The 27,850-nt window shown below is 35.5% G+C and overlaps 1 protein-coding gene across 16 annotated transcripts in view; it reads left to right on the top strand.

Moving 5' to 3' along the window:
* The window catches only part of LOC129749058 (small conductance calcium-activated potassium channel protein), a 759,751-nt gene extending 733,519 nt beyond the window's left edge, over positions 1–26,232 (top strand). For 9 of the 16 annotated variants that reach the window (XM_055743894.1, XM_055743900.1, XM_055743897.1 and 6 more), the window contains 5 exons: positions 12,596–12,723; positions 20,092–20,161; positions 20,228–20,329; positions 20,394–20,566; positions 20,881–23,111. In XM_055743894.1, coding sequence (XP_055599869.1) covers positions 12,596–12,723; positions 20,092–20,161; positions 20,228–20,329; positions 20,394–20,566; positions 20,881–21,130 — 723 coding nt within the window. In that variant the 3' untranslated portion in view covers positions 21,131–23,111. Of the gene's footprint in view, positions 1–12,595; positions 12,724–20,091; positions 20,162–20,227; positions 20,330–20,393; positions 20,567–20,880; positions 23,114–23,992 lie in introns of those variants that run through there. The other 7 variants (XM_055743901.1, XM_055743886.1, XM_055743888.1 and 4 more) reach the window with 7 other exon arrangements.
* Positions 26,233–27,850: the final 1,618 nt, after the last annotated feature.

The following is a 27,850-nucleotide window of genomic DNA, read 5'->3' as shown; positions in this document are numbered from 1 at the left end:
CATTGACAAAACTCAGCGAAATTCTGATTTCTTGAAAAAAAACAATATCTTTGATTCTGTTATTCAAACCAAAAAGTTTGTAACGATTACACAGCGGAACAGTGTTTTTGGTGCCTATGATTCAATTGATTTTGTAAGAGTTTGGCGTCCCTAATTCAAAACATTTCACAGATTTTGTCAATCACTTCTAGTTTCGGTGATCAGTTTTGTGTAAAATTAATCTATTACGTCTCGGTGACCGTGTAGTTAGCTTGATGACACGGCAATTTGGACCAACTGAGGCATGGTTTCTATTCCCATTTCGGTACTGGATGTTAAATGTTAATATTATGTTGTCCATTCAGTCTGTAAGCCTAAGTGTAAAGTGGGGCAAGATTAAGCACTTAGTTGTGTACTTATTGTATTTCTTCAAAGAGAGTTCGAAATCCTTGTCCTTGGTTCAAAATCCTTGTCAGTGTATATTCCAGCGTTCATCGGTACAATTCCGCAAACCTCGAAAGCGTTGTCAGCATTTTTCTTTGTGTCACATTTCTCGTATGTAGAATAGGGTGTCCCAAAATTGCATTAGTTCTGGGAATCTGGGGGCTCACCCTCCAAATGGTAGATCAGGATGTGCCGAACAAACTTTTGTATGGAGCTGACTAAAAAAAATCATGTTTAGAGGTTCCGCAAGCGCGATCTTTAAAAAAAGTCCACTTTCAAAAGATTTGATTTTAAATAAATTCTGGGTCCAAAAATTTTCATAAAATTTATATATTTTATATTTTTTTAATTTTGTTTGAGTTAAAAACTACACGTAAAAAATACAAAATGAACCAAATTATTATCAAAATGTAAAACTAGCAAGCTATTTTCAAGGAAAAAAAATTTTTTGGTTCAAAAGTTTTGAATTCAACTGACCAAAATGTGTACCAAGCGTAGAATATTTTTGATACCAATGCCATCAAAAGATGCGGATTTTTGTGCACTTAAACTTTGCTGAACAAAACATGTGGTTTGTATCAACGTGTGAACAGCTATTCACGATGTAATGCTTAACAAAAATAACAATTTAGGATATTTTTTATTTAATTTATCAAATTTGTCCCAATAAATACCTACTTTAAAATCAAAATACTTGCAAAAAAAGACTTTGATGGTTTAAAGGAGTCATCAAAAGGCCATATGCCGAATTTGAGCAGAATCGGACAACAGGAAGGGGTTGCACTGAATCTCAAGTGGGAAAGGGATTCTGAGACATAGTGTTCTAAAGAAGCATAAAAAACTGGTTTTTCATCATACATTTTTGTCTTTACCAATCGATTGCTTGATTATGAAGGTTTTATTAAAATTTCAATTAAGACTAACATTTCACCTGAAGACTGCAACTCGATTGGACTTAAAACAAAAAAGTTATGGCTGTTCAAAGATTGTATTTTGGTTACAAATTGTCCTGTAAAACTCAATGAGTAAAAAGTACTCATTGTGTGTTAAACGACAATTTGCCACAAAAATACAATCTTGGAACAGCCATAACTTTTTTGTTTTAAGTCCAATCGAGTTGCAGTCTTCAAGTGAAATGTTAGTCTTAATTGAAATTTTAATAAAACCTTTATAATCAAGCAATCGATTGGTAAAGACAAAAATGCATGATGAAAAACCAGTTTTTTATGCTTCTTTAGAACACTATGTCTCAGAATCCCTTTCCCACTTGAGATTCAGTGCAACCCCTTCCTGTTGTCCGATTCTGCTCAAATTTGGCATATGGCCTTCTGATGACACCTTTAAACCATCAAAGTCTTTTTTTGCAAGTATTTTGATTTTAAAGTAGGTATTTATTAAGACAAATTTGATAAATTAAATAAAAAATATCCTAAATTGTTATTTTTGTTAAGCATCACATCATGAATAGCTGTTCACACGTTGATACAAACCACATGTTTTGTTCAGCAAAGTTTAAGTGCACAAAAATCCGCATCTTTTGATAGCATTGGTATCAAAAATATTCTACATTTGGTACACATTTTGGTCAGTTGAATTCAAAATTTTTGGACCAAAAACTTTTTTTTTCTTGAAAATAGCTTGCTTGTTTTACCTTTTTATACAAATTTGGTTCATTTTGTATTTTTTACGTGTAGTTTTTAACTCAAACAAAATTAAAAAAATATAAAATATATAAATTTTATGAAAATTTTTGGACCCAGAATTTATTTAAAATCAAATCTTTTGAAAGTGGACTTTTTTTAAAGATCGCGCTTGCGGAACCTCTAGACATGATTTTTTTTAGTCAGCTCCATACAAAAGTTTGTTCGGCACATCCTGATCTACCATTTGGAGGGTGAGCCCCCAGATTCCCAGAACTAATGCAATTTTGGGACACCCTAATGTAGAACCGAATAGCCGTGCTATTTGGTATTGTGTAATCAGTAATCACTCTTCCTGGATGGGCGGTCAACCAATTGCTGCATTCATCCGAAAATGAAGTCTTCAAAGCATTGAAGAAGCAGCGATCCAATGGTTGTAGTTTATGGCTGCTTTGAGGAGGGGGATCGAAAGCATGTGAATCCCGTTTTCACGACAAAAAAACACTGCTTTCAGGTTCAAATGAGAACTGTGGTTATCCAGAATCAGCAGAACTGGATTATCCACCGATGCTTTGGCAAATTTTTGGAAATGTTTAATCCATTCGAAAAATAGCTCACCGTTCATATTACCGCTGTCTGACACCATCATCATTGAATCTTTCGGAGCACCGTCCATCAGTTCCGGTTTCTCACGCTTCCGTTTGAAGATCAAGGCTGGAGGAATGTAATCGTCACCTCTGGAGGAATGTTATTTCACCTCTTTCCGCTGAACTAACCTTGCCCACCGCCTTTTTCGATGAACTGGAGACAACCTTCGGCGCACAATTTGAAACAGAGGACATGCCTGTGTCTCGTCCATGTTCATGATACGCTTAGCCGAGAAATTGTACTTCGTCATCAATTCAGCTAGGTTTCTGAAAAAGACGTTAACCTGCTCTCTGTTGAAGCCCATCATTCGAGCAAGGCTTGTCTGCTGTGGTGTTCGCAAGGACAAACGATGTTTCTTCATGAAACTGATAATCCAGCACCGAATCTCTGGTCGAGAAAAATGATTGTTATTCACAATTCAATACAAAAATATCTTCTGTTGATTACTTTCTTGAGGCGTTTACGCAATGTTGATTCCAGAATCCCGAGGCTTTCAGCAATCCGGCGCTTCGATTCTCCGTCCTTCAACCGCTGCCTGGAGTTTTCCAGCATCTCCGGAGAGCAAATCTTCCGGCTGATTTTCCATTTGTACGTCCTGATTATTGAAAACATGATTATTCTTTGGGTTAGCTTTCCAAATGGTATCAAAAAGACGAAGGAAAACAACGCGTACTCTTGCCCCACCAAATCTGCGTACTCTTGATCCCTACGACCATTTGTGAAAAAAGCTAAAAGTGCTAAATATTCCGATCATATCCTGGCATGAGTGTTCCACAGATTTAATCTATATTAATTATGTGTCCTTTGTCACATATGCAGATTTGATTAGCGAATTTCCACGAAGCGTTATAATGTTTCCAAATACGCATAAAATTACATAAAAATTGGAAAAACTTAAACTTACCACATTTCTCCGACGTGCGCGAACCAAACCACAAACAAAAACACGTATGATCAGCTGACTCGATGACCTGTCAAACCGGTACAGTGTTGCTAGTTTCAGTGTTGTCGTTTACTGTAAAAGCCTAGTGCGTACTCTATCCTCCTGCGTACTCTTGCCCCACTTTACTCTATTCGGCTAAAACTGCGTACATTTTTCATAACTGACAAATAAATCTACATAAAAACGAAAAGCTCGGTTTCAACCTATTTACATACTACCCTTCATTCAATCATGAACTCAAATATTGCCAAGATATTCTTGTATCAACGCTTTCAATAAATTGAATTCTACAATTTATAGATTTTATGAAAAATAAGATTACAACTTCTTCTGACATCATTGAAGAAGGTTATTGAATATTGGATATTGAATATTTTAATTCATACAACAACTTCAGGTATCAGGTATCAGAATGGGGGTAGGCTTAATAGCGGCACGTTATCCAAACATACGGGAAAATTGTGCCTAGCCTTTTTTTTATCCAAGATTTCATCATTTACCTGAGAAACCTGAAAAACCTATAAAAGGAAGAAATAAATTCAATCTATTTAAGATGGCATAAAGCCTTTCCACTAGGGATTATTAGCATTAAAGCTCTTTTCTACATTCGGTAAGGAATGATAGAATGTTTTTTAAGTTTAATTTCTTAAACTCAGATTCGCTTAAAGCGTAAGATCCCAGAGTACGAAAACGTAGTCTGGCAAATGAGGGACAGTTACATATAAGATGGAAGGGATCTTCCACATCTGATTCACAACTACCACATACTGGAGATTCAGCACGCTGAATGTTGTGCATGTGATAGTTGAGTTTACAATGACCGGAGAGTGCTCTGATCAAGATGCTGCAATGAGATTTATTTAAAGTTAATAAGTAACTCGATATGATTGGAGATGGTTTTTCTAAAAATAATTTAGTTTGACGACAAGTGTCCAACTCTTCCCAGTATCGTTCATGCTGGTTAAAGGACCAAGTTTGAATTTGGTTTCTGAACCAACATGGTGATATTGGGACAGCCGGCTCTGGTCCGTAAAATTCCTTTTCCGACCCAGCTCTAGCGAGTTCGTCGGCGCATTTGTTTCCAAAAATTCCCTTATGTCCGGGTACCCATAGAAGGTTTAATCCATTGCCTTCAGCAAGTTCTTCGATTGCTTTCCGGCATGCGATTACCAGTTTTGATCTAGAACTGGAAGAACTGAGTGATTTGATAGCTGCTTGGCTATCTGAACAGAAATAAATTGTTCTGAACATAATCTTCTTTTGAAGTGCAATTTGCACTCCATACATAATAGCATATAGCTCAGCCTGAAAGACTGTACAATATTTTCCTAGAGGTTGAGCATATTCTATGTTCAACTCGTGACAGTAAATTCCTGCACCTGCACGGCCGTTTGATAATGAACCGTCAGTATAGAATACAATATGAGAGGACATTTGGTCCTCTACGAAACCTGATAACCATTCTTGAGGAGAAGGAAATTTGACTTTAAACCCCATGTAGGGAAAACTACTCGAGAGTGTTAAATCGTTTGGCGCTAGATTAAACTTGTTTAATCTAACTAATTCAGGCCACACATTTGTATGACTCGATGATCTTTCGATATTTCCTGACAGCCAGAGACCAACTGCCTGTAGACGAAAAGCACATGAGAAGGCTTCCTGTTTTAGGAACAAGTGTAGAGGTTTGATAGAAAACAGAGCCTCTAGTGCTGCAGTAGGAGTTGTAGTGAACGATCCGGACATCCCCAAAAGACACATTCTTTGAAGGTGATTTAGTTTAGTCCGAACTGTTGCAACTTCTCCTTTCTGCCACCACACTAGACACCCATAGGCCAGAATTGGTCTTACTATTGTGGAGTAAATCCAGTTAATATGTTTGGGTTTGAGTCCCCAGTTTTTTCCGATTGCACGTCGGCATTGCCCGAAGGCCATGCATGCTTTTTTGATTCTGAATTCGATGTGATCAGACCAGTTTAATTTGGAGTCAAGAATGACACCCAAATATTTAACTTGATTAGACACGGTGATTTCGGAACCATAAAACAGCAGAGGGCGCACCCCGCGGGTGATACGTTTTTTAGTAAATAATACAATATTAGTTTTTAGAGGATTTACTGACAGTTCTACATGAGAACACCATCGTTCAACAGAGCGCAGAGCTTGTTGCATTATATCAAATAATGTGCTTATGCACAAACCTCTTACCAGCACAAGATAATCATCTGCGAATCCATAGGTTGGTATTCCACGGTCATTGAGTTTTCTCAACAAGCCTGCAACTAGGTTCCACAAAAGAGGTGATAGTACACCTCCCTGTGGGCAACCACGTGTGCTAACTTTTGTTATTGAAGCCTGTCTTAAAGACGAATGAAGATTCCTGTTACTTAGCATTGCGCTAATCCAGTTAGTTATAACACTAGGCACTTCATGAAGTAGTGCCGCATCCATTATTGATGTAAACGAGACATTATCAAATGCTCCTTCTATGTCTAGAAATGCTCCTAGACATGATTCTTTCTGTGAAAAACTATTTTCAATATTATGTACTACGTTGTGCAGAAGAGTTAATGTTGATTTTCCTGTTTGGTATGCATGTTGTGTCGCATTAAGCGGATGTTGGACAAGGCATTCTTGCCTGATATGATGATCAATTAAACGTTCAAGTGCTTTTAATAGAAATGAACTTAGACTAATAGGACGAAAGCTTTTGCCTTCGTTGTATGATGATCGTCCCCCTTTAGGGATAAATTTCACGGCTATCTGCCGCCAAAGTTTAGGAATATATCCATGAGCAAAACTGCTTATCATTATTTTTCTTAATATGTGTTTGAAATGATCGAAACCTTTTTGAAGCAAAACTGGAAATAAACCGTCACTTCCAGGAGATTTGTATTGAGCAAAACCATCGATTGCCCATTTGATCGATTCTGTAGTAACTATTTTCCGAGCAAAATGCAAGGAATCTAGATTTCCAGAAAAGAACTCAGGCTCTATCGATGAATCTTGATCAACACATCCTGGAAAGTGAGTATTGAATAGACAACTTAATGTTTCTTCGTCGTTTGATGTATAATCACCACTAAGGGTTTTAAGGTATGAAACCTGATAATCTTTTGATTTGGCTAAGACTTTATTTAACCTACTTGCTTCGTGCAAGCCTGAAATGTTTGTGCAGTAGCTATGCCAACTTGAGCGTTCGGCAGCTCTTGTTGCTTTCCGGTAAGCTCTGCGAGCCAACTTGAACGCATCAAAACCTTCCGTGCGCCTTCGGTTCCAAGAGCGTCTGCAGTTTTTTCGTAATTTACTGAGATTTGAGTTCCACCATGGTGTACTGTTTTTGTTGAATTTCAACGTTCGTAAGGGACACGCTTCTTCATAAGAATTTAAAATAATTTCGGTGGTTTTTGCAACCACTTCATCCAACTCAGAAGGAGTAGTAATTTCAGGTGTATATCCATGAAATTTAGTAGCAAGATGCTCCAAATATAGGTCCCAATCAGTTGTTCTTGGGTTTCTGAATGTAATTGTTTCTAAAAACTCACCTGAGTGTTCAAAATAGATAAACCTGTGGTCAGAAATCGATTCTTCGTTAGGCACATGCCAATTTGAAATTTCCTGAGAAATTGTTCTAGAACAAAGTGTGATGTCAATCACCTCTTCTCTGTCACACCTAACAAAAGTTGGTTTATTTCCTACATTTAGAATTTCTAAATCAGTGCTGCTTAAATATTCCATAAAATTTAAGCCTCTCAGATTGATATCTGAGCTACCCCATACAAAATGATGGGCATTGGCATCACAGCCAATTACAAGCGGTATATTTTGTGATTCACAGAATGAAATGACATTTTTTAAATCATCCGTAGGGGATGATTTTTCATATGGTGAGTATGCTGAACAGTATACGTATTTTCTATCAGGCAGCGAAACCTGAACGACGCAAATATCTCTTGTTGTTAGATTGGGTATAAGTGTTGCATTTAAAGAATTGTTTATCAATATACATGCACGAGGCATTATTCGGGCATTAGTCATTCCAATTACACTGAACACAGTAAAGTTTGGTTTGAGCAAATTCCCTAAGTAAAAAGTTCCATTTCGGAAATAGGGTTCTTGGACCAAGGCGATTGATGCAGTTCCATTAAGGATTAAACGACATAAGTTAAGTGTAGCGGTTCTTTTGTGCTGCAGATTTATCTGTGCAACCTTAATAGAAAGAATTTCTATCAAAGAATTCCACACATATTTCCATCACACACAAGAACCTCTGCACCTTCATATCGACGCATGAAGCGGGGTATCCCATACAGGATGAAAATTTTAAAATCGTGTGTATAATCTGAATCCCACGAGTTGCCAGGAAAAATACGGCCCTTTGCACCAGTGCCTGGCTATAGTGCAGACCTTAACAAAGTTCTGCTTAAGATAGGATTATTATACACCCTCCTACCCCCACTTTGGGGCCCGCAGGCACAGAACCACCTTGAAGCGGGTGTTTACAAAATTTAGGAGAATACAACTCGTGCATGCGCATTAATAGCAATAAGCACAATTGGTGAATCCTCCCTGAAGAAACTTGACTTGAAACCAAGCCAAGGTTCCCCCCTCCCAATGTGATAGTCGCATTTGAAGAATGACTAACGCATATGGGAAGTACTGGATAAGTCGCCTTTTACGACGTGGACCAGTATCCCAGTGGTAGTATTCTATAAGCCGCCACCACACAGCCAAAACCGCTTCCAACGCTTCCAATAAATTAAATTCTACAATTTATAGATTTATGAAAAATAAGATTACAACTTCTTCTGACATCATTGAAGAAGGTTATTGAATATTGGATATTGAATATTTTAATTCATACAACAACTTTGTTGAAGACTGCGAAATGATTTGGCAAACGGTTTAAAAACTATCAATGATTCAATTTAGTTTAATTTTTCTTTAAAATTTCTTCAAAATTTCCATTTTTTAGCTTTGGAAAAAAAGAAAACTTCCATAACTTTTTTTCTCAGAATTCAAAATTACTAATGGTTAAATGGGAAGTTGATCATTGAGTATATAAGTGTTTGTATTTTACAGTTTCGTTAAAAAAGTAATCAAATTGAATAACTATTTTTTTTACCAATTTTTTAAAGTGATCTTCAAAACTAGAACTGATAAAAAAATGAATGATTGTGTTATGTGTGATGCTATTTTCAAAAATTTCAAAGCAAATCATACCAAACACTGATCAAATTGAGTCCTTTTATTTCAAAATAAGCATTACCAAAGTCATAAGATTTTCATGATTTAGCCTTAGAAAACCTAGCCCAGAGGTATCTCGATAAAATTAATAAAATTTATGAAATCTGTAAAAAATTCTAGAATCGAAAATGTAAACTGTAACATTGACAAATCTGGTTAAAAGTCCGTCAAAGTAACCTTTTTTCTTAATTTTGAAACCTTGCTCAACATTTCAATGCAATAGTTTCATACGGAACTTCAAATTAAAAAAACGCCTTTATAGAAACAAAAATGAGGTTCACGACAAAATTTAAATAAATTGTAGAAAAACTTTTCGAAAATACGCACAGAAATAAATAGCTATGGTTAAGCTCCATGAAAATTTTAAAGGGAAGTGATGATGGAAAATACCATCGCATTGGTTCGAAAGAAAAAGGGTTTTTCCCAGAAAATGGTTCAAATCTTTTTATGAACCATAGACAGACTTTCACAATTTTTAGTTTTAAATAAACAAAAGGGAAGTAAATGACGTTTCCTCTTTGTAAAAAAGGAATATTCACTAAATATTTCAGATAAATAATAACATTTGAATTATTGTATAATGATCAAGATTTAGTGATGAACCTATTAAAGTTCGGCTGATTTAATCACCTTCAATTAAAAAAAAAGTTTATACTAGTACATGGATTCGTTTTATTTATTCTTTTCAAGGCCGTGCGAACGGGGGGGGGGGGTTTAGGGGTTTAACACCCCCCCCCCCATGGATATTTTTTCAAGTAAAATTTTCAGGTCAAAAAATGAATTTACTTTAGTATCCAGAATTTTTTTCAGCCCAAAAGGTGTTCAAAAATAAGTTTAAACAAACATATCAGAAAATTGGCTCGCCTCCGGCGGAAGACATTATATGACCTTCATGAATTGAAACTTATGTTTCTATTGTAAATTTAGAGTTGCGATTTTATAAACCTTTGGTATTAAAACTCAAATCTTGACACACAACAATCCAACCTTAAGAATGGGCTTATTTCAAGAAGTGTAAAAAAATAAGTTCAGAATTTGTAACCAATCATTTTAACTTCAAAATTCAAATTCGAATAACAATTATTATTTGACACATCAAAAATTTATAGCTATGTGACAGGTGTTGAATACTCACAATGATCAATAGAATAAGCAAAAATAAAATCTAAAACCTAGCATCCATTACTTTATTACCAATATCGTTGATTATTCAAAAATTGTTTATGTCGTTACAAATTTTTGCTAAAATTAAATATTCACGTTGAAAAGGGTTTTGATAAATTACACAAAGCCACAAAATTCACATTTTTCCAAGATGCAAAGAAATCAAGAACTTTTTTTATTATGATTAATTTGGGAGCCCTTAATTCAAATATTCAATAAGTTTTTTTTCTATCAGCTTTTAGTTTTAAAATAACCTTTGAAAATAAGTAAATCATTTGAAAAATTCCTGCAATTTTTGGCAAAACCTTTAAAATTTAAAATAAAGGTATTTCACTAACAATCAACTTTCTTATTGTGTGGAAAAATTTAAAGATAATTACTATTTGTTTACTTCCCTTCGTTTTGTAGAATACGGGAGTTTTTACGATTTTTAAAAAAAGAGTTTGACTAGATTGAATTTTAGATAATCTTTTAAAGAAAACATCAAACCGTTTTGCAGGATTTAAAAAATTTATTGAGTGCAATAAAATCTGTAACAGTATTCCCTAATTAAATAAGTATAATAACTAAATTAAGGTTCAGTTTGATTTATTTAATGAAGATCTTATGAAGAGAAGTTCATCAAGTATCAATAATTGATATCACTCAAAATTCAACTTAACTTCATTTTAAAACTCATAAACATCATTTTTCCAAAACTAGAAGTGACAGACAAAATCTGACAAAAGATTAGAGTTCAGGACGCTAAAATCTACCTACCATTTTTTTCAAATCGTAGGTTCCAAAATGCAGCTTTCTTGAGTAATCAATTCTTTGAATAAGTTTTTAAAATGTCAAAATATATTTATTTAAAAGTTTCTTCTGAATTGTTTAAAAACTAATCTGCTCCATTTTCATATTTAGATTTTATTTCCAAATAAGTTTACCAAATTTTAAAGAATCGTTTTTTTTAGTTTTACCGAATTTTTCAGACTTTTTTTAAAATGTTACTATTTATAATATGTTTGTCTTTGGTTTCTCATCCTGAATTTTTATGTTTGGAAAAGATAATCATCTTGGAATCCTATAAATCTGAATTATTTGTACGAAAAATATAATTTCTACATTTTGTCCTTAGAATCAATATGCCAAAAGACGATGACAAAATATTCAGTGCTTAAAAATCGCTCTCAAAAATGAATAATGAAGGACTGTTTTTTTTATTATTTTTAATCATATTTCTTGAATCAATCATCTTTTTAAAACAATTTATGCAAAGTTCTGGAAAAGATTCGAAGTAGCAGCTGTAAAGCAAAGCTTTTATGTGCAATGTAAAAAAAATTAGTATATGCTTCGTGCTTTCAATATTTAACAAAACTGGGAATTCCATATTTACAATTCTATCAGTTTCTTATTGAAAACTCAAAGAATCACTTTTATCAAACTTTTACAAACTACAAACTCTCAACGATGGATGGAAGTCTGACATCTATTTTTCAATTGAGTTTTGATTTCTTTTAAATTCTGGTTTTATTCGAAATTTAATTCGCACTGTATTTCTGCTGTTTCTGAAAAAATGATTTCAAATTTGTAAACTAGACTGCTAAAAATTTATTTTCTAGCAAATGGACGGGTCCTTCGCACGGGCCTGATCCTTTTACAGTGTTTTGTTGTCAATTTGTCGTTGAAAAAATTACGTAAAGCTCTACCAACTATTATTACCTAAATTTTATTTTAATGCGCCGAAAGAATTTCAAATTAAAAGTGGCCCGTTGCTTCAAAAGGTTGCTCACCCTGACTTAAAATATTGTTTTGCATACTGTTATATACTGATACTAGATGACCCGGTAAACTTCGTTTTACCCATTATTTAATAAATCGTTGGAAAATGTTTACAGTTCTTAACCTTCTTCGTACTCGTGAATCAGTTTTCATGAAAAATCGTCTTCAAGTTGTTCGAGTTTTGTTGCGTTTCTAGTTGATTTTGTATGAAGCCCCCTTCCATAAAAAGTAATAATCTCGAAACTATTATACAAACCATCTCTGGCCCGAAAAACCCTCGGATACCAAATTTCACTTCATTCCGACCGACCATTCATACGTGATGGTGTTACAAAGAAAACGCCTCCATTTCTATAAATAAGAATATACTGACATACTTTTGCATCGATCATCTGACATTCAATATTGCAGATTTTTGTGAGTTAATGATCGAACAATCGATCAAAAATAACATTTTGGAAAAATTTATTTCATTGACGGTTTTAGACAAGATCTTCACATAAAAAATGAAATTTCAATGAATTTATGAGGTTATTTAACAAAAACGGTTAAAAATGGTAGTAGTTAGGATTTTTTTATTGTAAGAGTAATGCAAAATTTTCTAAATTATATTGAAGAACCACTATTTATAGAAGAGATACTAATCTTAGGAAAGGCAGAATAACACTGTCTGAGACAGTGAATAATCACTTGAAGTAAAAACTTTCAGTTAAAGAAAAAAAAAAAAGATGTGTTATATTTTAAATCGATGTTTTCTATCTCTGTTTTCCAGTTGAAAAATGCCGCTGCCAACGTTCTTCGGGAAACCTGGCTCATCTACAAGCACACCCGCCTAGTGAAACGCGTCAATCCGGGCCGAGTGCGAACACATCAACGAAAGTTCCTGCTAGCCATTTACGCGTGAGTATTTAAATCACTCGTTTTTATGTATGATTATTTTTCTCTAGATACTGGGTTTGATTTTGTAATTCAACGATATTACAGCATCAAAAGTAATGATAAAATCAGTTTATACCTATATATTTAAAAAAAAAGGTGAAAATCGTATTTTTTGCTTGATGTACACACCATTTAGACCTGTTTAAAGTTTTTTTAGCAATCGAAATATATCAGGAAAAAAAGGTTTAAAGGAAAAAAAAAATATTCTGGAAGCATTAAAAAATAATTTCAATTTAATTATTATATAAACTTTTTCAAACTGCCCTTGATTAGCTTTATTACAGACAAAGATTACCAATTCTCATTTATCAATGATTTGAATAAATTAAAAGTGCTTTAAAAACAAATAACCCATAACAGTTAAATCGTTGAAAGCCAACAATTGAAAATTTATTTTTATTTGAAGCACTGCCTATCGGAAGTGTATTTACCTATGCAATGCATCTGTAATTTGCGTCTGTTCAGATGCAGTGATACGTGAAAAGCCAAACCCGTAACCACATTTCATAAAATTACAACGGGTCATAATAATTCATCAATCTGTGCACACAACCGCTCATTGACGGTGACATACATACGAACATCGAGTTCAACTATCAAAAAGCGGGTGTAAATTATAGCACATTAAATTGCCGAGATTTATGGAGCTTCGTCAACCTGTCTCGCTAGACTGGCTCAGCTCGAGTGATTTTAAATTAAATTTATGATTTTGGAATGTATAAAATAAAATTACCTGCATGACGTTTGTTTAGCTTGTTTTTACTATTTAAAGTGAAGTCCAGCGTCTGAATGACTAAATTATTTGAAGAGTAGATTTGAATCATTCTCTCTTACTAAGTTGTTTAATTGGTAACGAACATTTAAATAGCTTAAACTTTAAAAAAAAAAAGTATAGATGCAACCTAAGGAGATCAAAATTCGTAACAGAATAAACGAGCAAAGTGTTGTGAAAAACCTGCTTTTAAATTTTGCATGACACCAAACCACAAAATAACGATGTGCCATCGACTGAGCTGTTAGGAGTTGGGATGTGGCTAACTATAAGCTGGCTGGAAGGAATTCTATGACAAGTCCCAAGATTCCAGAAGTGCTACCCCACAAAACCTGGTCCTATTATCATGGAGCAACTGCTTGTTAGAGACTAGAATTCAACCACTGAAAGATCACCAATCCTCCAAGCTTATTGTCTACATTTTGGATTTATAACTTCACTCTGAATTGAGCACATACGTATGATGGTGATGATAGCCATTTATTTGCTATGCTGAGATCCATTGAGCTGGGCATACATATTTGTACGTAGGTATGCAACTGAATAATTGCAAACGAAAAGTGCAGTTTATCGGTCGTTTTGTCGCTCGGAACAGATGTTTCATTCTTGACAAATTGATGCGTTTATGTTGTTGTCAGCTCCCCGTTTGAAAAAATGTTTACAGATAATATGCCTTGGATCATTGGGAGGCTAATGTCGATTTTCCAATAAATGAATCTCGAGACAAATCATCACTAAAAAGAACAATTGCCTTCAATTGAGCCGAGTATCTACCAGATAAGATATTTTATAGCTTTTATTGGGAAGCTAGAGTAGAGAAAAGTTGAGGTGTTCCGAAAGTCAATACCTTGACTCTGAACTGAGATCGAAACCAAAAAAAAAGCATCTCAAGCTAACTCACGCTTTTAACCTCAGTGTGACACGTTATAGCCTGGCCGATTTTTTTCCGAAGCGTGTTTACGCATGTCTGGCACATTAGCGCATGTATAGCATCCGAGAGTAACCCTCTTGGATCCCGCCTTCCCGCCCTCGATCTCCAGTACCACCTTGGCCTGTCTCTACGCCGCTGGTTGGTTTCTTTAGCTGGTAGCTGGCACACTTGCTAATTGCAAGTTCTTAAGAGTATCCCTTTCGATATAACTCTTTTTCCAATTTCAGACGTATCTGGGCATACAACCTGGCAGATTTCAGTGGTGGAACAGAGTTAATTTTCATTTAATATCTCAGTAAGGTCCTTACAAAACTACACTCTACACTAGCGATTGATTGTTCCACCAAAGAACGTCAATAGCCAAATCGTCTAATCGTGAGTTTCAACACCACTCCTCAATTCGCAGATTGAGAATGTTGAATAGCATCGTCGACTGTCGAGCTCTTCCGTAACACCAATAGCTTTTTGCAGCCATAGGAAATTAGCAGCTGCATGTTAACCGCAGCATAGCTCAATATCGCAGAATGAACTCTTGTAATGAGCATCTCCTTCCTTCCAGCAGTTGGATGCAAGTTCACGCATGCTGGCCACAGCGTAGCACCAGGGTAGTTATCCTCTCGGTGATCAACTGCATCCAGGCTCCGCTCCTTGCCAAACCATTCGACCTCTACATCAGCCGAAAATGGAGGAGGATCCTTCTTGATGTCCGCAACAAACTAAGCGCAGACATTGCATCTCATCATCACCTCGTCCTTGGTGAGATACGACTGAGTGTCGCGCGAGTATAACGGCGAGAAGAGAAAGTCGCATGGAGAATCCAGAGGTGAAAAGGGCATACGTTGAACAGCTTGAATCTTCAGCCTCGGAACTGCCGACGGAAAAAAAAGTCGAAGAACAGTGGTGTGAAATCAAGAATGCCTTTATCACGACGAGCCATTGTACTCTCGGTAAAGTTTGTGGAAGAAGAATCGAATGGATGTCGGATGAAACTTGGAGGATGGTCGATGATCGAAGAAAGGCGGAAGTCGGAATTGAGCTGGCATGTACCGGGTCAGCCAAAGCAAAGGCCTGCTTACGATATGCGGAACTGAACGAGCTTGTAGAAGAGACAAGAGAGCCTGGACAAACTCCCTAGCCGAAGAAGGAGAAAGAGCCGCCGCCAATGGAAATATCCGATTACTTTATAACATTTCTCGCCGCCTTAGTGGTGCAAGGTTTAATGCTAGAAAGCCGCTGAAATACCGAGCAGGTCAGTTATTGACCGATCGAACAGATCTGCTCGAACGATGGACTGAGCACTTCGAAGAACACTTCCGAGTCAGTAATAGTACCAACAGTAAGTCGCATCAATGGGATCAACACGGAAGCTGAAAGCCTGCTGAAAGCCGACCCTGCCTTGTCAGTACAAATGTTGCACCGTCTTTTCACTGGCATCTGGGATACTGCAATGCAACATTCCGACTGGATGCAGAGTATCCTCGTAAAGGTTCCGAAGAAAGGATATCTGACAGAGTGCGGTAACTGGTGAGGCATAACGTTGATCTGAACAATCCTCAAAGTACTCTGCAAAGTGATCCTTAACAGGATCCAGGAGAAAATTAACGCTACACTCCGACGGCAACAAACTGGATTCCGTTCCGGACGATCATGTGTGTACCACATCACAACGCTACGAATCATACTGGAACAAATCAACGAATTCCAGGACTCTCTTCTGCTAGTGTTCGTTGATTTCGAAAAAAACATTCGACCGACTTAACCATGAAAACATATGGGCGACTCTAAGGCGACGAGGAGTCCCAGAAAAACTAGTCTATCTCATCGAAGCACAGTACGAAGCATTTTCGTGCAATGTTTTGCACGTTTTTTTTGTCTGATCCAATCCCGGTAACTGCTGGAGTGAGACAGGGATGAATCTTATCACCGCTACTTTTTCTAATCGTAATGGATGAGATTCTGACTGGATCGATCGACTGTGCACCGAACCAAGGATTGCCGTCGATTCCTTCAACAATCGAGCAACTGAACGACCTTGACCTGGCAGACTATATTGTTTTGCTCGCCCAAACACAACCGGATGTTATGCAGAGCAAACTCGACGACCTCACCGAAAGTTCTAAGGCAGCAGGTCTTAAAGTCAATGGAGATCAACACAGGAAATCCCTCCAGTTTCATGATAGCTGGGCAATAGGTCTAGAAAGTAGAGTGCTTCCAGTATCTTGGTAGCCAGATAACGCCTGATGGTGGTACCAAGAAAAACATCAAAACCCGTTTCAGAAAAGCCCGATTTGCATTTGCATGTCTCCGCAACATGTAGCGCTCACGTCAGACATCTATACGAACGAAAATTCTTATCTTTTTTTTATCATTATTCTAGACTCTTTGAGTATAGCAACCTTACGTCAGATCAACAGTGTTGTAAACGAGAACGGCCGGATGCTTGAACTTTGCTTCGCCAATGACGGGTTCCGTTTACCAGCTATCGAATCAGCACCTGCACCGTTAGTTAAAGTAGGCCCACATCACCCGGCTTTACTGGTTAAATTTAATATCTGTAGATTGTGTAACCCCGCTGATAAACTCACACCCTTCTACTTGGACTATAAGAACGCCGATTTCGATATCATTTCTCGCGTACTGGCCACTATAGACTGGGAATCTGAACTCGAACTAGCTAACCCTAATGCTGCAGCCGAAAATTTCTCGCACATCCTCAACTACGTAATCGACCGTCATGTGCCGAAACGCACCGCCAATGCCAATCCTCGGACTCCATGGGCTACAGCAGCTTTACGACAACTAAAAGCGACAAAAAGGCGTGCCCTTCGAAATTTCAATAAGCACAAATCTCCGCATACCAAGGAAGAGTATCGCAAACTTAACTCCGCCTATAAAAAAAGCCTGTCAACGTAGCTATCTAAACCATCTTAGTCGAATTCAGCAAAATCTTAAGTCTAGCCCTAAATCCTTCTGGAATCACGTTAAGAATCAGCGGAATGAACCAGGAATACCGTCCTGCATGTTCCTGGATGGCATCATGGCGAACTCTGACTCCGGAATCTGCGATCTCTTTGCCAATAAATTTTCGAGCATCTTTGATACATCTTCAATAACCGACGACCAACTGAATTGTGCCATCAGAAGTGTTTCACCACTGGGCTTTTCTTTAAACGGTATTACAGTCGAGGACACATCCATCTCTAAAACAGCCACTAAACTCAAAAACTCCTTCTCTACGGGCCCGGATGGGATACCAGCTACCTTCCTGAAGCGTTTTATGCCTTCTTTGCAGACTCCTATCAGGCTCATCTTCCAAGCTTCGCTTGACCAGGCCACCTTCCCCTCACTGTGGAAAGAAGCTTACATGTTCCCGGTTCATAAAAAGGGAGATAGGAAAGATGTTAATAATTACCGAGGAATTTCAGCTCTGTGTGCTATAGCCAAACTTTTCGAACTGGTGGTTTTAGATCCCATTTTCATGTTCTGCAAGCACAACCTCTCCAACGACCAGCATGGATTTATGCCTCAACGCTCAACTACAACTAACTTATTAACCTTTACCTCGTATGTGCATGAAAGATTTGCATAGAAATCCCAAACTCATGCCATCTATACCGATCTGTCTGCCGCATTCGACAAGGTGAACCATGATATTGCCATTGGAAAGCTCGCGCGTTCAGGATTTTGTGGATCTCTTATTGGCTGGTTCCGCAGTTACCTTACTGGACGTAAATTGACAGTTCGTACGGGTAATTGTTTTTCCAGGCAGTTCTCAGCTTCATCAGGCGTGCCTCAGGGAAGTCATTTAGGGCCGTTAGTATTCCTAATCTACTTCAATGACGTGCTGCAACTCCTCGATGGACCAAAATTGGCATATGCCGACGACTTGAAACTGTACTAATCTATCAATGGCTCCGAAGATGTGAACTTCCTGCAGAACCAGTTTAACCTCTTTGCCTCCTGGTGTGATCCAAATCGCCTACCTTTAAACCGTAATAAATGTGTAGTAATATCATTTTCCCGCAAACGACGCCCGTTCTCAGCCGTTTATTTCCTCGGAAACGATGCAATCTCTCGAGCTCAACACGTGAAAGATCTTGGTGTGATCCTCGACGCGCGGCTGGATTTTAAGAATCACACCAACTATATCGTCGACAAAGCTTCCAGAAGCCTGGGTCTTCTTTTCCGCATGACGAAGGACTTTAAGGACATCTACTGCCTGAAGAGTCTTTACTGCAGTCTAGTTCGATCGATCCTCGGATATGCTTCTGCGGTTTGGTGCCCATATTATCAAAACGGTTCTGATCGCATCGAAGCCATCCAACGACGTTTTCTGAGGTATGCCCTTCGACACTTAAACTGGCAAGACCCTTTTCGACTTCCCAGCTACGAAAGCCGCTGCCGCCTGATCGACATCGACACACTGCAAGCCCGCAGGACCGCCACTCGTGCTTCTTTCGTCGCTGATCTGCTTTCATCAAGAATCGACTCTCCCGCACTTTTGGAAGTTCTTCCACTCAGTGTCCGACCTCGTGGTTTGAGGAATCGGGATCTTCAGCTCTTCGTTCCTGTTAGACTAAACAATTACGGGGCCAACTCTGCAATAATTGGCGTCATCAAGACTTTTAACCCGCTTCTCAGAGCATTTTGATTTTTGACGTTTCGAAGGTTGTATTCCGAAGAAGAATTCTTAGTGTTTCTAAGTTCAGTGTAGATTTGTATTTGTAGTTAGTATCTTAATTTTTAAATATCATTTGGTGATCAATATATGATCTGTTGATTTAATAAAATAAATAATTAAATAAATAAACTCAAACGTCAAATCCGTATTGCTGTATGGTTAACGTTCTCCGATTAACTTCGCTCTTACAACATTCAGCCGAATGTCCTATTCGGTCGAACACCCTTCGGCCCGAGATTGTTGACTGAGTGTGTGTTGCTTTAAAAACATTCATACAGCAAACTCGTATAGATATGTTATGGAGCAATGAAGCAAAAAGTTCTAATATTCTTATATTTAAGGATAATACAGCTATGCCCAATAAGCTCTGTCGGCACAGTTTATGCCGTGGCTCAATGGTTGTGAACTCTAGCCCCAAGAGTAAGGCCGATGGACATAGTGAATACGATGCGATGCGATGCGGCGAATGCGGTTTAATGCGGTGAACCACATTTGATGAAAATTGTTGTGAATCGCTTAAACCTGACATACTCAACGCGGCGAAGCAGATGTCAATTTGTTCCGCCGCACGAGTTCGCGTAGGCTGCGTCCGTAAATTTCCCGCCAATTCGCATCGCATCGCACTCTACTATGTCATCGGCCTAAACCTCTTGTACAATTGCACCTGCTAGGTTCGCCAATACCATTTCACCAACGGAATTATTGATAAAAGTCGCGAATGACATAAAAATGTTAAAACGACTCTAATCGGAACAAAAAATATTTACCTATGGAAAAGCAATTCATATTGTTAGGATCTTCATTCATATTAACGTTGTCCTGAATCTGATACTATTTTATGAAAATATAAAGAATTTTTTAAATCATTCTCTTAACATTTCAATATCGCCGTTTACCGGTTCAAAGCTCTTCTAATATTAAAAAATTTCAATCGCCTCATTCCAGACTACGAAAAGTGAAAATGGATCAGCGCAAACTAATGGACAACGCCAACACCATAACGGACATGGCGAAGGTCAGCTCGAGTGAATAACAATATTTGAATACAGTTTTTAATTTGATTTATTTTTACATTTACCAGACACAAAACACCGTGTACGAAATAGTTTCGGACATGTCAACAAGACAGGACACCCTGGAGGAACGAATTACTAGTCTAGAGGATAAAATGCAAGCTCTACAGGTAAGTAGCAATGGGTTACAAGATTTGTTGGGATGGAGATCTAGGAGGTTAAACTTCATTCTAGACACAAATCGAGAATCTTCCGGAAGCACTGACGCGCTGCCTCGTTCAGCATCAGGAGCGCATGGACCAACGAAGGAACTTTCTGCATCCGGATGCCGCAGTAACCGGTTCGTCGTCCGGTTTGCCAACTCCGGCACCACCATTAGGGTCGCCGTTGATGTTACCGCACTCCAGGTACCGTGAAGCATGCCGCAATAATTTTCTGTTCTCGTAGAAGCTGCATCCGCATACTAACCACCACAACTATTGAAACATTTTTGAATGTGAACATTTAATAAGACCAACCAATCAACCAACCTGCTACTACTATACTACTAGTTCTACTACCAACACCCGATCGAAAAGATCCAAATGATCCCTACCATAATAGAATCATAAGCCAAATACGCCACTACTAATGTATAGACAGACAAAAAATGTACGCTACCTTCCCGCCTGCTTCCGAGTTGATGTTCGGTGTTTAGTTCTCATCATCTTTCGTAAACCAGTTTTTCTTTTAGGAGTGTCCCATCGTCGTCGACACCGGCCTATCCCTGGCCCGCAAGTCCCATTCTCCCGCCAATCTCCAGTAGAACGCCACACTTGGTTCCTGAGACGCTAATCCCGGCACCGGCAGCAACGACGGCCTCGTCAATGCTGTCTAACTCATTCGGTGTCAATAATCTGTCCCTGTCCGCGAGCAATCAATCGTCTGCGACCGGGGACACGCAAATGACAACGTACAGGGGAAATAGCTGAATCGAGCCCGCCACCAGCTCTATCTCCCTCATTTCGATATCTAACAATAACAACAACAACTACTCCACCACCACTAATTCTAACAATACTCCTACACCGACGTCTAGTAGTAGCAAATTCACGAAACAGCGAGAACGGGCCACGCGATTCTAGTTTTCAAGTGCAACGTCGATACCTACTACAAAGCATACCATCAGTAACTACCTACTATAAAGACACACCTACCCTCTTTCTTCATCCCTTCTCTAACTGTCTCTCTATCTCTCTAACTAATCAAGCCACTGGCAAGGCTAATAAGACGCCAAAAATGCGAGAGGAATGACCTCTCAATCACAACCTAGAGTAATGTAGAACGATGGGAGATGCGTCGCAAACAGAGTTGACCCCGTGAATAGATTTCTAATAGCGCCCCACGTAGCCCAATAGAATAGGAGATCGCAGACAGGCGATCGAACAGTGAGCATGATATGCAAGAGTGTTTGCAAGTAGCACCCCAGACAACACACAATGCGCGCGTAAAGGAACACGACGAGCGAATGGAAACGAATGCGAGTGTTTAAGCACCGGAGCACAGTAAGTGTGTGACATGTTGAAAAAGACTACCTAGCAGTTAGCGTTTAAAAGTTAAAGATTCAGATAATAAACCAAATCGCAGTGTGGTAAACCATGGCGATCAGCAGAGAAATGAAAAAGAAATAACAGACAAGCTGTCTGAACGATAGTCAGAATCTATCAAAGCAACACGGAAATCAGCACGAACCAGATAAGATGCCGATAAAGCGATAGAATACTAGACAACTGAATAAAAAGCATCAATTCTTTCAATTAGCATGCGTCATAAATTTTCACGTGTGATATCGCGAATTAGTTTACGAGTTCAAATTTAAGTCCTGTAGATGACCAAAATACTTAGAACAATATCTATAGTTCAGATTTATTCGGTTTAATCTTTTAGCTTAGTTTCTAGCAAAGACGAATTTTCAATTAACAATAAATTTAAACGTCAAAAACGTACACTATCTGATCGGTGGGAGAAAATCAATAAACATGTAGTCGACTTTGATTGAACATACATGAATAATAGTCAGATTTTTTGTCTAATGTAGCTCCAATAGTTTGATTTGTAGCAACAACAACAAAAAACATACATACTTTCAAAAAGTTCATAAAAGACACATTAGCATCAAATTGCCCAACATAAATTATTGTCAATTGAAGAATTCCTACTTTAAAGTTTGAGATCCGCATTTTTAATTCTCATAACATTAAATACTGTTTTACACACTCAGGATTCTTAAGGGTATCACACATCATATTGCATCACAGAAAACTCACCGATAAATACACAATACCAGGTTGTTTTCGATTTACCAATAAGAATATTGAAATTTCCTAAGTCTGACAGCGATAACAATACGAAATAATAAAAACAAAAACATTCTAAACTACTGCTATCTTTGTTTCGAAGACAAAATGTCTGAAAGCTAATTTTCAACAGCACTTCTCTGTGATGCATACCTCTTGATGTGAAATACCCAAAAGTTTTTGGTTCCAGAATTCAAAGGAAAAAATAAATTTCACATTCTGGAACTCAGAGTTGAAATTCAGAATAAAGAACACCATTTACGGTTCCCATAATTCAGTCATCCGAATTTACGAACTCGAAGTCAAAGATCAAAACCAGAATTAAGAATCAGAATCCGAAATCAAAATTCAAATTCAGAATTCAGAATCATTTAAATTGAATATAACAATTGAGAATCAGATTTCAGAATCAGAACTCAGAATCAAAATTCAATATCAGCATTCAGAATCAGAATTCAGAAGCAGAATTTAGAATCAGAATTCAGAATTAGAATTCAGCATCAGAATTCAGCATCAGAATTCAGAATCAGAATTCAGAATCAGAATCAGAATTCAGAATTCAGAATCAGAATTCAGAATCAGAATTCAGAATCAGAATTCAGAATCGGAATTCAGAATCAGAAATCAGAATCAGAATTCAGAATCAAAATTCAGAATCAGAATTCAGAATCAGAATTCAGAATCAGAATTCAGAATCAGAATTCAGAATCAGAATTCAGAATCAGAATTCAGAATCAGAATTCAGAATCAGAATTCAGAATCAGAATTCAGAATCAGAATTCAGAATCAGAATTCAGAATCAGAATTCAGAATCAGAATTCAGAATCAGAATTCAGAATCAGAATTCAGAATCAGAATTCAGAATCAGAATTCAGAATCAGAATTCAGAATCAGAATTCAGAATCAGAATTCAGAATCAGAATTCAGAATCAGAATTCAGAATCAGAATTCAGAATCAGAATTCAGAATCAGAATTCAGAATCAGAATTCAGAATCAGAATTCAGAAGCAGAATTCAGAATCAGAGTTGAGAATCAGAATTCAGAATCAAAATTCAGAATCAGAGTTGAGAATCAGAATTAGAATTCAGAATCAGAATTCAGAATCAGAATTCAGAATCAGAAATCAGAATCAGAATTCAGAATCAGAATTCAGAATCAGAATTCAGAATCAGAATTCAGAATCAGAATTCAGAATCAGAATTCAGAATCAGAATTCAGAATCAGAATTCCGAATCAGAATTCAGAATCAGAATTCAGAATCAGAATTTAGAACTAGAACAGATATTTCGAACTCAGAATCAAGATTCATAATATATAAGAGTGTATAAGTTCAGGATTGAGAATTCGGATTTCTTACTTCAAGTCTCGGAATTCTTAACACAGATCAATTCTGAATTAGTTTCCTGTGTAGGTAGCTTACATATATCTATAGATATCTAATCCTTTCAGATTTTATTCGGACTAACCAGGATTCTTAAATTCTTACGCTGCGACAGGATTCATTATTAACTAGTGCAAGACTGACGATCATCATGAATGTTGGAAACCCAATGTTCTTTGCAAACTTTGGGTAATAACAGGCATCCTCTTCTATGGAGATCTTCTAAATCAACGAAATAATGGAAAAAGGAAACGGTAACTCACCTGTCAAATGTAAAAAAATCAATCTCTTAAAAGTTTCATAGCTCAGCGAAAAAAGATTTTTTTAAAATCAAATGATCTAACCAAAGACATAAGATTTTCAAATGATATTGAGCGATGTTCTGGAGTACCAGTTATAGAAGATAGTTTAGCCCAAAAGATACACCACACGCATTGTGATATTTAGAAGTGTATTTTGATATTTGCATACTTACGTAGATGAACCTTCAGCATAGTGTTTCGATCTTCTTTCACTTTCTTCGCATTCTAAATATGCCAACAGATTCCCGAATCTTCAAGTGCTGAAAATGCATAATCCTCTTTTCACAAGAATCTAAATAAGGTTTTTCATAACTTTATGAAAAAGGTCACCCAGAAAGAAAATTTTGACAAGTGTTTAAAAATTAATAAGAAAATGTGATTTTTCTTATCATTTGATAAGAAATTGAAACTCTGAAGCATTTTGGATTTTTTTTTCAATAATCAATGGATTTTTCTCTAAGTACCAGTTCGAATTTTAATTTTTGAAAGATATGCTCTTGTTTTTTTTTAATTATTTTATCAACATGGAAAAGCGGTTATTATTTATTCAATCGAATTGGACATGTCATTAGAGAAATTTTTGAGCATCCTGACCACTAGGAAGTAACTGTCAAAATACGCTTTCAAACCGACTTCAAACAGAAGAATCTTTTATTTTATATGAATTCTCTTTTTAAGTGCCTTGTAAACAAACAAAATTACGTTTTCTTTTTCCTTGATATTGTATCCTGAATCGAAAAAAACCCACCTAAACAAAAATCAACAACACCTTCCTTCACTTATTAACTGATTGATGTGCGGTGATGTTTCTGCCTTTTCAATAACGACATAAATTCTCGGTGTCACTGCTTTTCGGAATCTGTGACAAACAAAAACACATCACACACCACAAAAAATATACTGCATAGGAAAAAAAGTAAACCCCGAACTTGGAAATTCATAGTAGGCTGTGCGAGCTGAGTAGGCTTAGAGAAATCCAGTTGCCCTGGAAACGGAAAGGATAGTGCGCTCCAAAGTTCGAATTTGAGTCAAAATCCGCACAAACAAAAAGCGGACCAAACAAGATTTCATCATCTGCTACTAATAAATATTACATAAAAACGAGACAAAACAAACAAGAATATATTATAAAACAAAACGGTAGCACCAAAACAACAAGTTTCTATAGGCAAACTTACGTCAAACTTACGGTTAACAATTTCAAACCTTCAAAACGAATGACTCATAACCCTTATACAGTAGAAAAATAACCTTAAACCTAAAAAAAGTAATCATTATCAGAACCTAACTCACGAAAAGCAAAAAAAAATACAGTTTTCACATCCTTGTCATAAAGCATGTACTCAACTTTTGTTTCCACCGCAAGTAACAACATTTTTTTTTTTGGCAGCCCTGTGTGTTGACTCTCATAAGTTGATGTAAATTTGGCAATTACTTTTTACTTTTCTTTAACACTAAGCACCCGTAATTAAATATAACGAATAAAAAAAAAGTAAAACTTCTCCCAACATGTGTAAAGACGGAATCTAAAAAGTTAAACAAAATCACCCTTGTATAGGAACGAAAGTCGGATGAGATTTTTTTTTCGATAGTGAGTCGAATCTATCAGTTCTACTTAAATAGCGTAAGTGAAGCGAGAAGCGCTGAAGAAGAAGAGAAGTAGAAACGAACAAACACGTCTTGGTAAAATTGCTTTAAATAACGTAACTGAGGAAACTAATCCCGATGCGTTCGAGTGATGATGCAGCTGACGGAAAATCGATAATTTAGTTGAGATAAAAAAAACTAAATTCGAAAAAATATATAAACGTCAAAAATCACAATAAAAATAAAACTCAGCCAAATTTAAAAAAAAACACACACAAAATCAGAAATAAAAGTGACCAAGATAAACGAAATAAAAAAAGGAATCCAAAGCACACATTCAGGTTCTGAATTCTGATCTTGAATTTTGATTCTGAATTGTGATTAATAATTTTGATTTTGAATTCTGATTCTTAAGATAAGTTAACCATCGTTGAATTGAAAACCGAAAATTGAAAATTGAAAATTGAAAATTGAAAATTGAAAATTGAAAATCGAAAATCGAAAATTGAAAATTGAAAATTGAAAATTGAAAATTGAAAATTGAAAATTGAAAATTGAAAATTGAAAATTGAAAATTGAAAATTGAAAATTGAAAATTGAAAATTGAAAATTGAAAATTGAAAATTGAAAATTGAAAATTGAAAATTGAAAATTGAAAATTGAAAATTGAAAATTGAAAATTGAAAATTGAAAATTGAAAATTGAAAATTGAAAATTGAAAATTGAAAATTGAAAATTGAAAATTGAAAATTGAAAATTGAAAATTGAAAATTGAAAATTGAAAATTGAAAATTGAAAATTGAAAATTGAAAATTGAAAATTGAAAATTGAAAATTGAAAATTGAAAATTGAAAATTGAAAATTGAAAATTGAAAATTGAAAATTGAAAATTGAAAATTGAAAATTGAAAATTGAAAATTGAAAATTGAAAATTGAAAATTGAAAATTGAAAATTGAAAATTGAAAATTGAAAAATTGAAAATTGAAAATTGAAAATTGAAAATTGAAAATTGAAAATTGAAAATTGAAAATTGAAAATTGAAAATTGAAAATTGAAAATTGAAAATTGAAAATTGAAAATTGAAAATTGAAAATTGAAAATTGAAAATTGAAAATTGAAAATTGAAAATTGAAAATTGAAAATTGAAAATTGAAAATTGAAAATTGAAAATTGAAAATTGAAAATTGAAAATTGAAAATTGAAAATTGAAAATTGAAATTGAAAATTGAAAATTGAAAATTGAAAATTGAAAATTGAAAATTGAAAATTGAAAATTGAAAATTGAAAATTGAAAATTGAAAATTGAAAATTGAAAATTGAAAATTGAAAATTGAAAATTGAAAATTGAAAGTTGAAAATTAAAAATTGAAAATTGAAAATTGAAAATTGAAAATTGAAAATTGAAAATTAAAAATTGAAAACTGAAAATTGAAAATTGAAAATTGAAAATTGAAAATTGAAAATTGAAAATTGAAAATTGAAAATTGAAAATTGAAAATTGAAAATTGAAAATTGAAAATTGAAAATTGAAAATTGAAAATTGAAATTGAAAATTGAAAATTGAAAATTGAAAATTGAAAATTGAAAATTGAAAATTGAAAATTGAAAATTGAAAATTGAAAATTGAAAATTGAAAATTGAAAATTGAAAATTGAAAATTGAAAATTGAAAATTGAAAATTGAAAATTGAAAATTGAAAATTGAAAATTGAAAATTGAAAATTGAAAATTGAAAATTGAAATTGAAAATTGAAAATTGAAAATTGAAAATTGAAAATTGAAAATTGAAAATTGAAAATTGAAAATTGAAAATTGAAAATTGAAAATTGAAAATTGAAAATTGAAAATTGAAAATTAAAATTGAAAATTGAAAATTGAAAATTGAAAATTGAAAATTGAAAATTGAAAATTGAAAATTGAAAATTGAAAATTGAAAATTGAAAATTGAAAATTGAAAATTGAAAATTGAAATTGAAAATTGAAAATTGAAAATTGAAAATTGAAAATTGAAAATTGAAAATTGAAAATTGAAAATTGAAAATTGAAAATTGAAAATTGAAAATTGAAAATTGAAAATTGAAAAT

Source organism: Uranotaenia lowii, chromosome 2 (assembly GCF_029784155.1).
Source record: "Uranotaenia lowii strain MFRU-FL chromosome 2, ASM2978415v1, whole genome shotgun sequence".
Lineage (NCBI taxonomy): Eukaryota > Metazoa > Arthropoda > Insecta > Diptera > Culicidae > Uranotaenia > Uranotaenia lowii.
Note: the sequence above shows the minus strand (reverse complement) of the source record. Positions and strands in the feature narration are given on the sequence as shown.